The sequence below is a fragment of the Ranitomeya imitator genome, chromosome 5 (assembly GCF_032444005.1).
Source record: "Ranitomeya imitator isolate aRanImi1 chromosome 5, aRanImi1.pri, whole genome shotgun sequence".
NCBI lineage: Eukaryota > Metazoa > Chordata > Amphibia > Anura > Dendrobatidae > Ranitomeya > Ranitomeya imitator.
In genome coordinates, this window is record NC_091286.1 from 20,538,027 (window position 1) to 20,554,419 (window position 16,393).

The 16,393-nt window shown below is 41.0% G+C and overlaps 1 protein-coding gene across 2 annotated transcripts in view; it reads right to left on the bottom strand.

Moving 5' to 3' along the window:
- LOC138681117 (calpain-13-like) overlaps positions 1-16,393 on the bottom strand; it is a 156,345-nt gene that overhangs the window by 36,132 nt on the left and 103,820 nt on the right. The window contains exons 13-17 of one of the 2 annotated variants that reach the window (XM_069768370.1): positions 11,240-11,442; positions 8,565-8,633; positions 6,498-6,566; positions 2,582-2,650; positions 565-633 (exon numbers count right to left, since the gene is read on the bottom strand). In XM_069768370.1, coding sequence (XP_069624471.1) covers positions 565-633; positions 2,582-2,650; positions 6,498-6,566; positions 8,565-8,633; positions 11,240-11,442 — 479 coding nt within the window. The remainder of the gene's footprint in view (positions 1-564; positions 634-2,581; positions 2,651-6,497; positions 6,567-8,564; positions 8,634-11,239; positions 11,443-16,393) is intronic. The other variant, XM_069768371.1, reaches the window with a different exon arrangement.

The following is a 16,393-nucleotide window of genomic DNA, read 5'->3' on the forward strand; positions in this document are numbered from 1 at the left end:
CATTGGAAAAGAAGACATTTATAGACTAGACAAAAGGGTTGTAGTGAAAAGAATGAGCAGACCCAAGATGGCCAGATGCAAGCATGGTTGAGCGTAAGAAAACAAGAAATAAGACCGATACAATCAGAATTTAGAGCAGAAGAGCAGAGGCGCTGGTCATATGGTGACCGCAGTCAAACTCTACTTGAGGAGTCTGTACTTTTGCCCGTTTTACACTTTTCTATCTAAGGGTGTTCTGAAGGTCTGAGGACATTACTAGATACAGCCACTGCCTGGGAAAGAGAGAAAAAGCAGCAAAGATGGATCAAGGTTCTCTATTAACATCCTGTTTTGCCCCTCAGGACACAATATTTTTTTCCCCTGATTTTTTATGGCTTTTGGTTTCTACAAATGCGGTTTCTCCATTGAGAAGCATTCTTCACAAGTTCTAACCTAATAGAGAGAGTGGATTACAGCCCAGTCTGGAAGGTAAGTGGCAGCCCCCACTATTAATGACCGGGGGGAGGCAGAATTCCTCAGTTTACCAATGTATACCATATGTATTACTAGTGACTGATCACTTACGGTGATGAGGGGCGCCTGTGGGACAGCTCTCGGCTCCTTTCACTTAACATTGCTTCATTGTTTGAATACCTACAATTAGACACAAGTCACACATTAGTGGTCAGCGAGCGCTAAAATGCTCGAGTGCTCGACATTCAAATCGAGCAGGCTGGACACTCGGGTGAACGACTCGAGTAATGAGTAGAATGAAAGTCAATAGGAAACTAGAGAATTTTTCAGGCCGACGCTCCCAGGAGGTCTGGGGATGGGGCAGGGAAACCGCTGAAATGGATGGAGACCGCGCTCAAACGGCATGTGCACAGGATGGGGGAAGATGCTCAGATGCATCCCTGACTCCTGCTGGGAACAATGTTGTCAGAGCATTACTCCACTAATACGGACTGACAATAAAACATCCAAAACCGAAGATAAAATGGATTTTACAAGAAAAATTGTTAGCAAACATTCTTTCCTGTATAATGACTTGTATATAAAACAGAGAGAAATAAAAACGCCATCTCCACCCCTTAGTCTATGTGCACACATAGCGTTTTTGCACTTTCTCATTGCTTTCAATGGTGAAAAAAAAAACATTCATCGCTAAATGCAATTTTAACATTTTGCTACCTTATCTGGGCATGTGCTGCGCGTGACACGGTCAAACACATCCAGTTTTTATTCATGAAGAAGGGACTCGAACTCACTATGCGGACAATGCAAGAACTGCCAACAATTAGAAGGGAGAGGGACTCCGATGCACCCTGAATTAGACATAAAGGAGGGATCGTACACATTCTGCAAAAATTGTTAGGTAGTGGGACTCCTAGACTCATAAAGCCTATGTAATAAGTGCAAAGGCTGCCAAGCATTAAAAGAGGGGACTACAATTTACCCTGGAAGACATGCAGAGGAGAGCCTCAAAAAACACTAGACTGGTAAAGCATATGCACTATGTGCAAGGGTTGAAAAATATTTACCCCTGGGGGTGTATATATACATATATTTTTTTTTTTTTATTTTTTTTTTTTTTTTAATTTATTTATATATATGTAAAAGAATGGTAGAGGTAGGCCTCATACACATCCTGCAAAATTTAAGAGCGAGGGTTGCAACACGACCCTGCAGATATGGTGGAGGAGGACACAAAAAGCAGAAAATAGGAACCGTTTATCCTTGTTTAGCTGTGAGGGGGTGCATAGGAATACACCAGTAAATAAGGAACGTTAGAATTGGCTTTATGTTCCGCTGCTGTCATCCAGTTGTGTTGAGAAGTCTGGGCCAATCCTGACCTCGTTCATTTTGATAAGAATCAGCCTACAAGCATTTTCAGTTGACAAGCATATGCGCCTATCAGTTAAAACAGTTATAATATATATATTCCACTGCATGTAGAAAAGCCGCGGAGACACCATCACGTGTTTCTCAACGCAAGCAATAAATAGCCAGGTCTTTCACCGGGAAGGAACAACCACGGGAAGGGCAGTATCCAAAAAGGAAAACCACCTATGCCAAAACATGGTATCCATCCACAGACAGCTGTTTCGGGGTATTTGCCCCTCATCAGTGTGGAGTAAGAAACTGGCTATTAGGAGCAGTGCCTAGTAAAAGGACTATAAACATAAGGATGAATGACCTCGGGGAGATCAAACCATCCAACACCGCGGAGACACCATCGTGGTTGTTCCTTCCCGGTCCCTTCCTGGTGTCTCCGCGGCTTTTCTACATGCATTTGCATATTTCCCATAATCACTGCGTTGAGAAACACGTGATGTTGTCTCCGCGGTGTTGGATGTTTTGATCTCCCCGCGGTGTTGGATGTTTTGATCTCCCCGAGGTCATTCATCCTTATGTTTATATATATTCCACTGATTTTTTTTATGGCTTTTGGTCCAATTTCCCACTCTATGTTTCTGCAAATGCGGTTTCTCCATTGAGAAGCGTTCTTCACAAGTTCTAACCTAATAGTGAGAGCTGATTACAGCCCAGTCTGGAAGGTATGTATATCATATGCATTACTAGTGACTGATCTGGTACTTACGGTGATGAGAGGCGCCTGTGGGAAAGTTCTCGGCTCCTTTCACTTAACATTGCTTCATTGTTTGAATATCTACAATTACGCACACGGACACATTATAATGTATTCCAGGGAAGCCCGGAAACAATTATGGCTAAAAGGGAAATTAAAAAGAAGAGGAGACAAGAAATATTGACACCATTTAAAGCTAGAAGAGTCCGTCATATGTCTGACTGGAGTCAAACCCATTTGATGAGTTTATGTTTTGGCCTATTTTACTTTTGTTTCTTCACTCCGCGAGTGTCTTGAAGATCTGAGAACATTATTGGCTATAACCACTGGTTGGAAAAGATGGATCTCAGTAAGGCTAGAGTCACACGCCTTTGATCAGAGGGTCATCAGAGTGTGATCTGATATAATCTGATTTTCTGAGAGGAGGAGGAATAAAAAAAGTTTCTTCATCTTCTCCAATTCTGAAAATTGGATCAGTGTCATCCAAGGACCCATAGACTCCAGTAACCAAGTGCGATTGGATAATGGGACGCAATTCGTGCATGCTGCAATCTTGGTTGGTCAGAATTGGTCCGAGGAAAACAATCGGATATGTGTAGGGCCCCAAAAAACAATATGGAGATGGGTGCTGTGTGTCAAAATAATGGATAGCATTCGTCCAATTTCGTCTGCACGAGGCCTAAGAGAAGCAAATCATTAATCTTAGGGTTCGCTCACACTGTTGTATATTTTCTCATGCAAGAGAATCAGGTCGATTAAGATAACGAGACTCGGCTCAAACTCTGTCAGAGTTTAATCCCAGTGTCACCATAGTGTGATCCAATTTTCACACAGAAAAGGTGTGGAGTAGATGGAGAACTTAATTTCTCCACCTTCTCCATTGTCTCTGTGCGTGTACATGGATGACATCCGAGTGCAGTCCGATGTTTCATAGACTTGAATCAGTTTGCGTGGTCCGAATATCAGATGCACTCTCAGCATGCTGCCATTGTTTTCTCATGCCGAATCACCATGAGAAAATAATCACAGATCTTCACTGCCCCATATTCTAATATTGGGCAGAGTGCTATCCGATAAAACATCCAATCAGGACAACTGTGTGCCGGGGCAACTTCCATGTGTACTTTGTCCAGAGTAATTATCTGGCTATTCAACCAGCTCTCTGCCTTATATTACTGGCAATTGTAGCTTTGCTCAAGAGCTGTGTGCTCTATGCTCCTAGCCTTGTATTCTGATCTTTGCTGCTCGATCTTGGATTTGCCTTTGAACTTGGGTTTGCCTAGCCCTTTTGTCGTGATCTGCTACTTTCCTGGAATTCTGACCCTGGACTGTGCTCTGACTACGCCTTCGTCTTAGCCCTCTATGACGTACCCTCCTGGCTTTTGACTACCCAGCCTCGCGGCTTGTCCATGAGTAGTGACTAGCGTTACATTACAATGGGCCCATACATTTGTCTTTTTCCCCAGTGTGGATCACATGTTCTGTAACCAGGTGGTGAAGCTGACTCAGATGAGTCAGGATCTGGCCAAGGAATAACAGAGTCTTGAACAGTCGCAATATCTGTTGCAGGGTCAGATGATTAATTTAAAATTTTATTAATCAAATCATAAAAGCATGACAAGACAGATGTAAGGAAAAAAAACTCAACAAGATAAAAACCATCAGGAGGTGGGGCTGTATGAAACATAAATATAAATATTTCATAACAAATGGTATATAAATGTGAGCACAGGCGAAACGTACGTTGGGCACACGCAGTGAGTGCGGTTTGAATATCATGTCAGTTTCTTCCATCCCTTATCATTTTGTACGGCTTTTTTCATAACAGTCCTTTACCATTTTTACTGCTGTAACACTTTGGACGCTTTATAAGCATATATCACTTCATATCACTTTTCATCAGATCTATGTGAATCTTTTGTGACTTTCATTTTTTTGTTATTTAAATATGTTATTTTTTTGTCTCTATTCACATTAGTAAAATGTACATCACTTTTCACGGTTATTATATTTATACCCAATAACAGTTGCATGTCCCGTATGAATATGTATGTGTACCACTTTACAGTCAGTTCAGGATGAATGATTTATTATTGTATTTGATTATATACTCACCGACACTAACTGTTCTGTGGATCTCACAATTATAAACCATTTGTTAGGAGTATTTATATTTATGTTTTATACAGCCTCACCTCCTGATGTTTTTATCTTGTTGAGTTTTTTCCTTACATCTGTCTTGTGATGGTTTTATGATTTGATTAATAAAATTTGAAATTAACTATAGTTGTGCATCATATTTATAGGTTTAATATTCTAAGTGGATTCACAACAATCATTACCCCTTTTTTTAATTTAATAGGGTCAGATGATTAGCTTGATAAAAACTTCCCATAGCTCTCCGCTGCCGGCAGTGGCTGGGAAGTCAGAATCCTCTGATTTGGGAGAAACAAGTTTCTCCCAAACCAGTAATGGCCCTTCCTCACAAATTTCCAGCGGAGAAAGACCTGTTTAGGGTGTTCAGGGAGAGCTGTTGGCTATTTTTTTTACCCTGCATCATCAGGTAATGACTCCCAGCAGGTAAGAATAATCATGTCCTTACTGCGAGGGGGTCCTCAGACTTGGGCATTTTCTTTGTCCCCCCAACTCTCAGAACGGTCATGTGTTGATGTTTTTTTTTACACCAATGAGCCAGAAGTTGTTCAAAATTTTATGAATGGCGTCTTTTCTGATTGTATTGGAAGGTTTATCGTGGTATACCTGGATGAAATTCATAATTTTTTGGGAAATTATGGTTTTCATCCCCATTTTGGTGAATTTTCTAGGATGCGTTCTGGGTGTCTTGGAGTAGAGGTTACCATATGAAAACTCTGGGATATCTAGAGGGAGGTTCAGAAGAATATTGGGACGGCTCAGCTTCGCCAAAAAAGGAAGGCCGATAGTTCGTAATAAGGTTTGGTTAGCAATAAAGTATCATCAGCAAAGTTGAGTCCTACATTTATTGGCTCTTATGAGATTCTGGAGGTAGTTAATCCGGTGGCCTTTAAATTAAGACTCCCTGTGGCACCTCGCATCCCAAATTTGTTCCACAAATCCCTGTTAAAAGAGTTTTCTAGTTAGTGCTGTCTGCCTGGTCTCCATCTCCTCTGGTTTCTGTCTATGGAGGTTTGGAGTACGAGGTGCAGAGGATCGTGGATTCCTGGAGGGTCTGAAATGGTGTCCAATATTTCGTTCATTGGAGGGGATACAGACCCGAGAAGAGATCCTGGGTTCCAGCTCATTTCGTAAAGGCTGATCATCTGGTCAGGGCCTTTCATCTTAGATTTCATGGGAAACCTGCAGGTCCAGTGCCCCCCTAGAAAAGGGGGTACTGACACGATTCCTGCCATCAGGGTGTCTGAGTACAGTGAATGACAGTTGTGCTGTCCAGTCTCGGACAGGGGCGTGCTGAGCTGTCAGTATGGTGATGGTGTCAGTGTCTTGAGCCATACAATCAGGACCAGGGTGTGCATCCTCCATGTGTCTCCTGTTCAGAGTAATTATCTGGCTATTTATCCAGCTCTCTGCCTTAGATTGCTGCCATCATGAAGTATATGTGCGCTCTTTGCCCCTAGTCTTGAATTCTGATCTTTGTTGCTCGACCTCAGATTTGCCTTTGTTTTTGCATTTGCTTAGCCCTTTTGACGTGATCCACTACCTTCTTGCAATTCTGACCCCGGACTGTGCCTTGACTACGCCTTTGTCTCACCCCTCCTGGCTTTTGACCTCGGACCTCCTGACTACCCAATCTCGTGGCTTGTCCATTAGTAGTGACCAGCGTCACACTTATCTAATGTGTGCAAAACTGTAAAGCGCTGCGGAATATGTTAGCGCTATATAAAAATAAAGATTATTATTATTATTATTATTATTATTATCTGATACTTACTGTAATGAGGAGCGCCTGTAGTAAAAGTCTTGAAATCTTTCACTTAACATTGTTGCACTGTCTGAAAATCTAGAATTACACAAAAAAACAAACATCAAATATTCCAGAACACATAATATATTCCAGAGTAGCTCTATTTTTTTAAAGAGATATAAGGTCAACATCTCCTTTTACTGGAGATCTTTTTAACTTTGATTTTTGCAAAAATGTTCAGATATAAAATTGTTGACACAAGAAAAATAAAAACAAAAAAAAAGAAAAGAAAAACCAAGAGGGTAAATTACCAAATAATGACTAAATCTTCAAATGGAAATACAATTAAGCGAGATGAAGATCTCTGATTCCACAAAGACGTAACGACTCAAAGGGGAAGACAATTATGGAGGTTTGAAAAGAGTTGAAGGGAAAAGAAAGAGAATGACCGGAGCCATGAAGGACATGGGCAATCACAGCTGAAGGATGGAGAAGATGAGGATACAATATGGACGGATACCATCAAAAACTAACAAGAAAGGAGGTGCGGTCACATGGCTGTCAGGAGTCAAAACCAATTGATGAGTCTCAATATATTTGCCATCATCAGACAAGACTGTGCCATAATGCCAGCCGTTGCCCCCTTGTTATTTTCTGAGGGTGCTATGAAAGTGTAAAGACATTAGTAGATAGAGCCACTGCCAAGAAAAGAGGCCTCAGAGCAAACTCGGCTCTCCATTTTGGGGCTGATTTTGCCCATAAAGACAGAAGGGCCTTGTGTTAGGTCCACAGATCGTGCACTTTTCAAAATATTTGAACTAATTTTCCAACCAGTTTCCCTGCAGTTCTCTCACTTATTAGTCAATACTTTTCATATTGTCAGTCTCCATCTAAAGGGAATCTGTGACCAGATTTTTGCCACCTAATCTAAGAGCAGTAGGTAATGTAGGGACAAAAACCCTGATTCGAGTGATGTCACTCATTATTGGGCAGCTCGCTGTAGTTTTGATAAAATCACAGTTTTATCTGCAGGAGATTATCACTAGAGGAATAGTAAACCTGTTGCATGTTGTCAGACCGCGCCTCCACCGCTGATTGGCAGGTTTCTGCCTACGTACAGTGTACACAGAAAACTGTCAGTCAGTGCGGTGAGTGGGGTTATACTGAGGTCAGTATTCAGAGATTATTATTATTTATTATTATTGTTATAATTACAAATTAAGTGCTCGCTCACATTGGCGTATAAAGCAGCCGAGTGCTCTCTGATATTTTATTGGATAGCACTCGTCCCGATGTTATACTACGGGGCAGAGCTGATCAGTTGTTTTTCCTCACATCGATTCGGCATGAGATAAAAATTTCAGCATGCTGCGAGTAGCTCCGAAATTCTGATATAGGTGCGAGTGAAACAATCGGATGTCATCCGAGTGCAGACTGCTATCCTCAGACACAGACAATGGAGAAGATGGAGAAGTTACGTTTTCCATCTTCTCCACACCTGTGCTGCGATTTTCTCCTGCACAGTAAGGGTACTTTCACACTAGCGTTTTTTTTTAAATCCGTCACAATGCGTCGTTTTGCAGAAAAAACGCATCCTGCAAAAGTGCTTGCAGGATGCGTTTTTTCCCCATAGACTTCTATTGACGACGCATTTGCGACGGATTGGCACACTTCGCATCCATCTTGCGACGGATGCGTCGTGCTTTGGCGGACCGTCGGGAGAAAAAAACCCTACATGTAACGTTTTTTTCTCCCGACGGACCGCTTTTTCCGACCGCGCATGCGCGGCCGGAACTCCGCCCCCACCTCCCCGCACCTTACAGTGGGGCAGCGGATGCGCCGGAAAAATGCATCCGCTGCACCCATTGTGCAATGCAGCAAACGCTAGCGTCGGAATCTCTCCCCGACGCATTGCGACGGGGAGAGATTCTGACGCTAGTGTGAAAGAAGCCTAAGATGATGCTCAGCTCAAACTCTAATCGAGTTTGATCCCTGTGTGATTAGCATAATCGTCCCGATTTACACCGGTGTGAGCGAATCCTTACAGTGTGTACCAAGTGTGTTTTGTTCGGCAGTGAATTTCTGGCTACATACTGTGACGGCACGCTGCTGGAGCGGACTTCTCGTTTCTTTTCGCTCATCATTGGTTCCATTTCTGGAGATCTACAAATATAATACAGATATAATATTATATATTGAAGACCAACCCCATAGATTCAGTAGAATTCTATCAGTCCATTAACCATTAACCCTTCACGACCAGGAGATTTTCACCTGCTGCACGATCATATTTTTCATTCCCTTCTTCCTGGAGCCATAACTTTTTATTTTTTCCCCTCGCCATAGCCGCACAAGGGCTTGTTTATTTTAGCAAGTTGTAGTTTTGAATGACACCGTCCATGTTACCATACAATGTACTGAGAAATGGGAAAGAACACCGTCCAAATGTGGCGAAACAGGGAAAAACATAAAAACACAAATCCTGACATTGTTTTAGTATTTTTTTTCTTATGGTGTTTATTGTATGGTACAAATGACATCGTGATTCTCCAGGTCAGTACGATGATGGCAATACCGAACTTTTTAGAGTTTTCTAAATTTAACCCCTCAGTGACAAGGCCAATTTTTTTTTAATTCTGACCACTGTCACTTTATGAGGTTCTAACTCTGGAACGCTTCAACGGATCTCACTGATTCTGAAAAAAATTTTTTTGTGACATACCGTATTTTACTTCACGATAGTGGTAAAATTTGTTGGATATATCTTTTACAAAAAATGTTGTGAAAATATCTGAAATTCAGCAAAAACTGTTGCAATTTTCAAACTTTTAATTCCTATGCCCTCAAACCAGAGATATGTCACACAAAATAGTTAAATAACATTTCCCACATGTCTACTTTACACCTGAATCATTTTGAAACATATTTTTTTGTAGGAGGTTATAAGGGTTAAAAGTTGATCAGCAATTTCTAATTTTTCCAACAAAATTTACAAAATCATTTTTTTAGGGACCACGTAATATTTTTTTATCTCTATTTAGTCACATTTTTTCACATACTGAATAAACACCGTGCGGTAAAAGTGATAAGACTGATGTGTTCATCGGGTCGGCACGATTACAGCGATACTAGATTTATATTGGTTTTATGCTTTGCTGTGTTTAGACACTAAAATCAATATTTCACAAACATGAATTTGTTTTTTTGCATCGTCATATTCTGAGAACTGTAACTTTTTTATGTTTTTGCTGAATTAGCCATATTACAGTCTTTTTTTTTGTTGCGGGATGGTTTAGTATCGTCATTAATACCAGTTTTTTACATATGACTTTTTGATCGCTTTTTATTCCCTTTTTTGTAAGTCAGTATGATGAAAAGGCAACATTTTGGGCAAGTTTTTATTATTTTTTTTACGTTGTTGGTCATACAGAATAAACAAAATGCTAGTTTTATAGAGCGGGTCATTCCGGACGCCGCGATACCAATTTTGTGTACTTTCTTTTTTGCTTATTTTTGTTCTATCATAAACCTGTGTTTTATGTGGCAAAACGTCTTTCTGATTTGTGCGCGCTCTTGTTTTTTTAATTACTTTTTTACATATTTTATTTTACTTTTTTTTTACTTTTTCACTTAGTCCCACTGTGGGACATGTATATTATATACTTTGATTACTGGTCTCGTACACTGCAGAAGCAGTGTACAGCAGGGTATGAGACTGTCAGTGAGCCACGGACGGAGCCTGTGAGACCCCGCTTACAGCGGGATCTCACAGGCCACTGTACCCTGGGGTCATCACATGACCTCAGCGTATCATAGTAACCATTGGGACCCATGATTCTAATCGCGGGGGTCCGATGGTTACTATGGAGGTCTTGCAACCCCCTTGCAACCACTCGAATACTGCTGTTGTGATTGAAAATGGTATTTAAAGGGTTAATCGGCCCTATTGGCTCCAAAACTGGCTGGGTCCGATACTGCAGGGCGTTAGCTGTCACGTATAGCTGACCCCTGCAGGAATTGCCTTCACCGGGCGGCGCTATACACCTATTAATCAGCGCCGCTTTTTAGGACCCTTAATGGCCGACGTTAGGGTATGTGCACACATAGCGGATTGGCCGCTGCGGATCCGCAGCAGTTTTCCATCCGGTTTTCAGTACCATGTAAACCTATGGAAAACAAAATCCGCAGTGCACATGCAGCGGAAAATACCGTGCGGTTTATTTTCCGCAGCAGGTCAATTATTTGCGCGGATTCCGCAGCGTTTTACACCTGCTCCTCCATAGAGTGGTCTTTTGCATGTCAGTCTTGATGAAAGGTGTGCTATTATTTTAATGAGAGGCGTGCACCTTTTAATGAATGCCATGAATCAGGGTCTGGCTAGTGTATATTTCTATAAAAAAATAACACTCCACATTTAGGGCGTACATTTTGATGAATCTGATGTGGCCATGCAGAACTACACCCCATTTTGCCATATTTTTTTTTTAAAGTTGGCAGAGGCGACATAAAATCCCATTCACATGTAATAACTTTATTGCAACTTTTTGTAAAACTTTTGTAAGAGATTCCTGCACCACTGACCAGATTTTATATGACCAAGTTACCGAATTACATTCCATAACTATTTCAAAGTCTGAATGCTTGATTGCAAAACATTGTATTTTCCATATATATATATATATATATATATATATATATATATATATATATATATATATATACAGTATATATATTCTTTAAAAAGAAAAGTAGATAAAAAACATTATTACTCAGCAATCTGCGAGGTCTTTATAAAGATTCTCAGCAGGAACATCGATTCTTGTCCCTTGTGTTGGGTGAAGGGCAGAATGACGTAGGTCCCCGGCTGGGCCGTGAAAGATCCGGTAATTTCTCTGACCGGTTTTGCCCCTTGAATGACGGTTTCTGTTGCATGATTCTGGGAATATTGTTGCTGGGTCCCGGTCTTAGCATCCTAATTATCATAAAAAAAGGGAAAATGAGTGTGAAGTATAAGTGGTAAGACTTCAATTTATATATAAAAGGATTATGGCTTGTAGTCAATGCTATTTGGCTAGAAGCAGCTAAAAGCAAGAAACTTGGCGTCTTTTCTAGAAATTTTGGTATGAAATAATAAAAGATGTCTAATTTAAGGCCGGCTTCACACTCAGCGTATGAAAATACGGTCCGTATATTACGGCCGTAATACGCTGAAATGTCCCGAAAATAGTGGTCCGTAGCTCCTCCGTAGGCAGGGTGTGTCAGCGTTTTTTGCGCATGGCATCCTCCGTATGTAATCCGTATGGCATCCGTACTGCGTGTTTTTCTCGCAGGCTTGCAAAACCAACATATGGCTATATAAGGGATCCATGTGTCCCAAAAAGAAAAAAATATATATATATACTGTCTATATATATATATATATATATATATATATGTCAGTAGACACATATATGTATATATATTAATATTTTTTCCAGCGCTATACAGCTTGAAAGCCGGTAATTCAATTACTGGCTTTTTCCTTCTCCTTCCTAAAACCCGACATGATTTGAGACATGGTTTACATACAGTAAACCATGTCTTCTCTCCATTTTTTTTGCAGATTCCACACTACTAATGTCAGTAGAGTGTATCTGCAAAATTTGGCCGTTCTAGCTCTTAAAATAAAGGGTTAAATGGCGGAAAAATTTACCTAGAAAGCCTGGGAGCCTTCTAGGTAATTTCCCACGATCTATGAACATCCAGCAGAGGGCGCCTCACCGCAAATGAAGCTAAATATAGCTCATTGATCTATATTTAGACTCATTCCCCGGGGTTTTGCAGCGAGGAGTAGCATTGCATTAGCAAAGCTCCTTGCTGCAAAATGTTTTAACCCCTTCAGAAGGATTTACATCGTTGGACGTTACAGATCTGCGGAGGGTAAGTATATTGTTGGTTTATTATGTTATTTCTTTCACAGAACGAGGGTCTTCAGTGACTGGATTGGGCGTAGAATAAAATACTCAAACAACCATTGTTTTTATTTCATTAAAATAATTTTAAATAATGTGTTTGTGTTTTATTTAACCCTTTACTACAATTGGATTAATAATGGATAGGTGTCATAATTGACGCCTCTCCATTATTAATTAGGCTTAATGTCACCTTACAATAGCAAGGTGGCATTAACCCTTCATTACCCCATATCCCACCGCTACACGGGAATGGGAAGAGAGTGGCCAAGTGCCAGAATAGGCGCATCTTACAGATGTGCCTTTTCTGGGGTGGCTGGGGGCAGATATTTTTAGCCAGGGGGGGGCCAATAACCATGGACCCTCTCCAGGCTATTAATATCTGCCCTCAGTCACTGGCTTTACTACTCTGGCGGAGAAAATGGCGCGGGAGCCCACGCCAATTTTTTCCGCCATTTAACCCTTTATTTTAAGAGCTAGAACGGCCAAATTTTGCAGATACACACTACTGACATTAGTAGTGTGGAATCTGCAAAAAAAATGGAGAGAAGACATGGTTTACTGTATGTAAACCATGTCTCAAATCATGTCGGGTTTTAGGAAGGAGAAAGAAAAAGCCGGTAATTGAATTACCGGCTTTCAAGCTGTATAGCGCTGGAAAAAATATTAATATATATACATATATGTGTCTCACTGACATATATATATATATATATATATATACCTATTCTATGTGTACACATTTATTCTACCTATTCTACTGTAAGCTGTCAGTGTGATTTTACTGTACACCGCACTGAATTGCCGGCTTTTCTCTCTAACAGCGCTGCGTATTTCTCGCAAGTCACACTGCTTGTCCGTGTGTAATCCGTATTTTTCACGCTTCCATAGACTTTCATTGGCGTATTTCTTGCGCAGTACGGTGACAAACGCAGCATGCTGCGATTTTGTACGGCCGTAGAAAGCCGTATAATACTGATCAGTAAAATACGGCAGATAGGAGCAGGGGCATAGAGAATAATTGTGCCGTATTTTTTGCGAGTTTTACGGACGTAGTTTCTGCGCTCTTACGTCCGTAAAACTCGCAAGTGTGAAGCCGGCCTAAAACAAAATATTGGATGAGAACAATTAAACAATACAAATGTGGCAAATCTAAGAATTTTTCCATCCGTAAATGGAATTCATATATCTAGATCATAATCGAAAAATAATCGAAAAAATTGCAACTTTTCTGGATTTCAGTGCAGCATAATTAGGCTGTGTGCACACGCTGCGGATTTGACCGCTGCAGATCCGCAGCAGTTTTCCCAAAGTTTACAGTACCATGTAAACCTATGGGGAAAAAAAAAACCCGCTGTGCACATGCTGCGGAAAAAGCCGCGCGGAAACGCTGCGGATTATTTTCCGCAGCATGTCAATTGTTTGTGCGGATTCCGCAGCGGGTTTCAACCAGCACCAATAGGAAAGTGCTGGTGAAAACCCGCAGAAGAATCCGCAGAAGAAACCGCAAGAAAATCCGCAGTGAAAACCGCAGTGGTTTTGCACTGCGGATTTTCCAAATCCGCTGCGGAAAAATCTGCAGTAAAATCCGCAGCGTGGGCACATACCCTAAATGGCACAAATGAAGGAGCCTTCCCTAGCTTGGACGAGTTGTCCAAAATAAGTTTTCTTTTTGTAAAATTGTATTCTAGATTCAATTCCAAACCCAATCAGAGATAATTTAGTCTTTAAAACTCCTACCAAGGGTCTGTGCACACGATAAGTATTTGGTGCAGAGTTTGTGCAGCATTTCTGCATCTCTTGGCAAGAGAAACTCTGTATAAAATAGGTCTGTTTTTGATGCTTTTTTTTTTACAAGTTTTTTTTTTACGTGCGTTTTTGTGCAGATTTTTCCCCACTCATTCGTATGAGAGAAATGTGCAGCAAAAACACTGGAATAATTGATATATAAATCTACAAGTCACAAATAAGCAACGTGCGCATGAGATTCACATTCACTTTGGAAAAACTTCACGTTTTTGTGACAAATCTGCGCACTGCACAGGCCCGAATATATTTATGAATAATGTATAATATGACAATCTGCAAACATTGAGAACTTCCAGAAGATTTTTCAGCAACAAAAACAGTGTTGGCGGGTGTTATACCGCATACAATAAGAAAGCTTTTTATACTTTCTTCAAGCATTTTCTTAAGTGTTTTTTTCCATTTATTTGAATAGAAGAAAAACGCTGCAAAAATGCTGAAAGAATTGACATAGTGCAGATATAAAAAAAGAGCGCTTTGATGCTTCAAATTTCAAAGGAAAACAATAAGCAGCGTGTGCATGAGATTTTATATATCCCATTTACTTTAATGTTTTTTTTTACCCTCGAAAACAGTGTGGAAAAACAGGGCAAAAACGCAGAGTGTGAACAATCACTTAAAGTTAAAATTTGAGCAAAAGTTATGGATGGTTTTGCAAAAATGTCAACCTTGTTAGAATTCTGCATGAGGAAGTTTGGCTTTTTCCCCTACAGAGAAACATAAGAGAGACCCTGAGCATTTTATGGAGATGTTGGTTCACTGACTGTGACGCTGTTACGGTCTTCGGTAAGGAAAGGGGGCCTCAAACTTCCCCTGGAACTGAGACCCCAACTAACCCTGTCCCATGGGTACTCTTGAAGGTAGAGAGGTTAAACCCTAAACTGTCCCCTCCCCCACCCCATGAGGCATGGGACAGAAATGTAAGGTAAGCAAAAGTGATGAGCGAGTGTACTCGCTGCTCGGGTTTTCTAGAGTACGCTCGGGTGGTCTCCAAGTATTTGTGACTGCTCAGAGATTTAGTTTTCGTCGGGGGGCGACTGCTCGGAGATTTAGTTTTCGTCTGCGGCACAGCTGCATGATTTATGGTTGCTAGACAGGCTGAATACATGTAGGGATTCCCTAGCAACCAGGCAACCGCCACATGTACTCAGGCTGGCTAGCAGCTGTAAATCATGCAGCTGAGTCAACAAAAACTAAATCTCCGAGCAGTTACAAATACCCGAGCGTGCTCTAGAAAACCCGAGCAAGGAGTACACTCGCTCATCACTAGTAAACGACACGCAAAGACAAAACAAAAGATAACAGATCTATCATACAAAATCACTAAACAAACATATGGGAGGAGGATAGGGACAGGGAGGAATAAACTAAACGGAATAGGGACCAGGAGATAAACACACACTCACTAGAGCAAACCACAGAACACTACTAACACAACTCCACTCCAACCACTTAGCTTTAGCACGCAGCACAGGAAGATGACTCTTTCACTGGCAGGGACAACAAGAGACCAGTTTTAATAGGAAGAGGATATGACTAGATCAGAAGAAGCTGAAATCGAGCTGCACGTTTCTGACCAGCGTAGAAAGGGTTGTTAACCTCTTCAGCACGAGGAAACTACATCCATTTAATTTGGGACACAAATGACATAATCTCTAAAGAAGACCTGTGATTCATTACCGAACGTGACCGTCTAACTCCAGGTCTTCCAGGGGGACGTGATACCCTCGTGACATTGACTCTTCACACTGGCTCCCAAAGCATCCAAAAATGTTGACAATGCAACACAGCCAGTATCTGTAATTTACCCTGCCTCCACAATTTTCTATTTCAGAATGTATTAATATTTGCGGACTTATCTCCTGTACAGTCATCATCTCCATATCTGTAATTGCGAGTGATGCCGCTCAGCTGCGAGTCATTAACAAAACAGCTGCGGCCAATAAAACAGATTGCTGGAGGGCAAATTGCTGAACGTAATCCACTATGCAGAAAGCAAATAATTCCCCTTATTAATTGCCCCCTGCCGTCCACCATTCTTACATTAGACGGCACGGCATCCAGCTCCAATCAGATCAGATGGACATTCAGTGCACATTACATGCATTAGCTAATCTGTCCATGATCTCGTGCTATCAATGTCATCTAGTATATCAGCTTCTATGT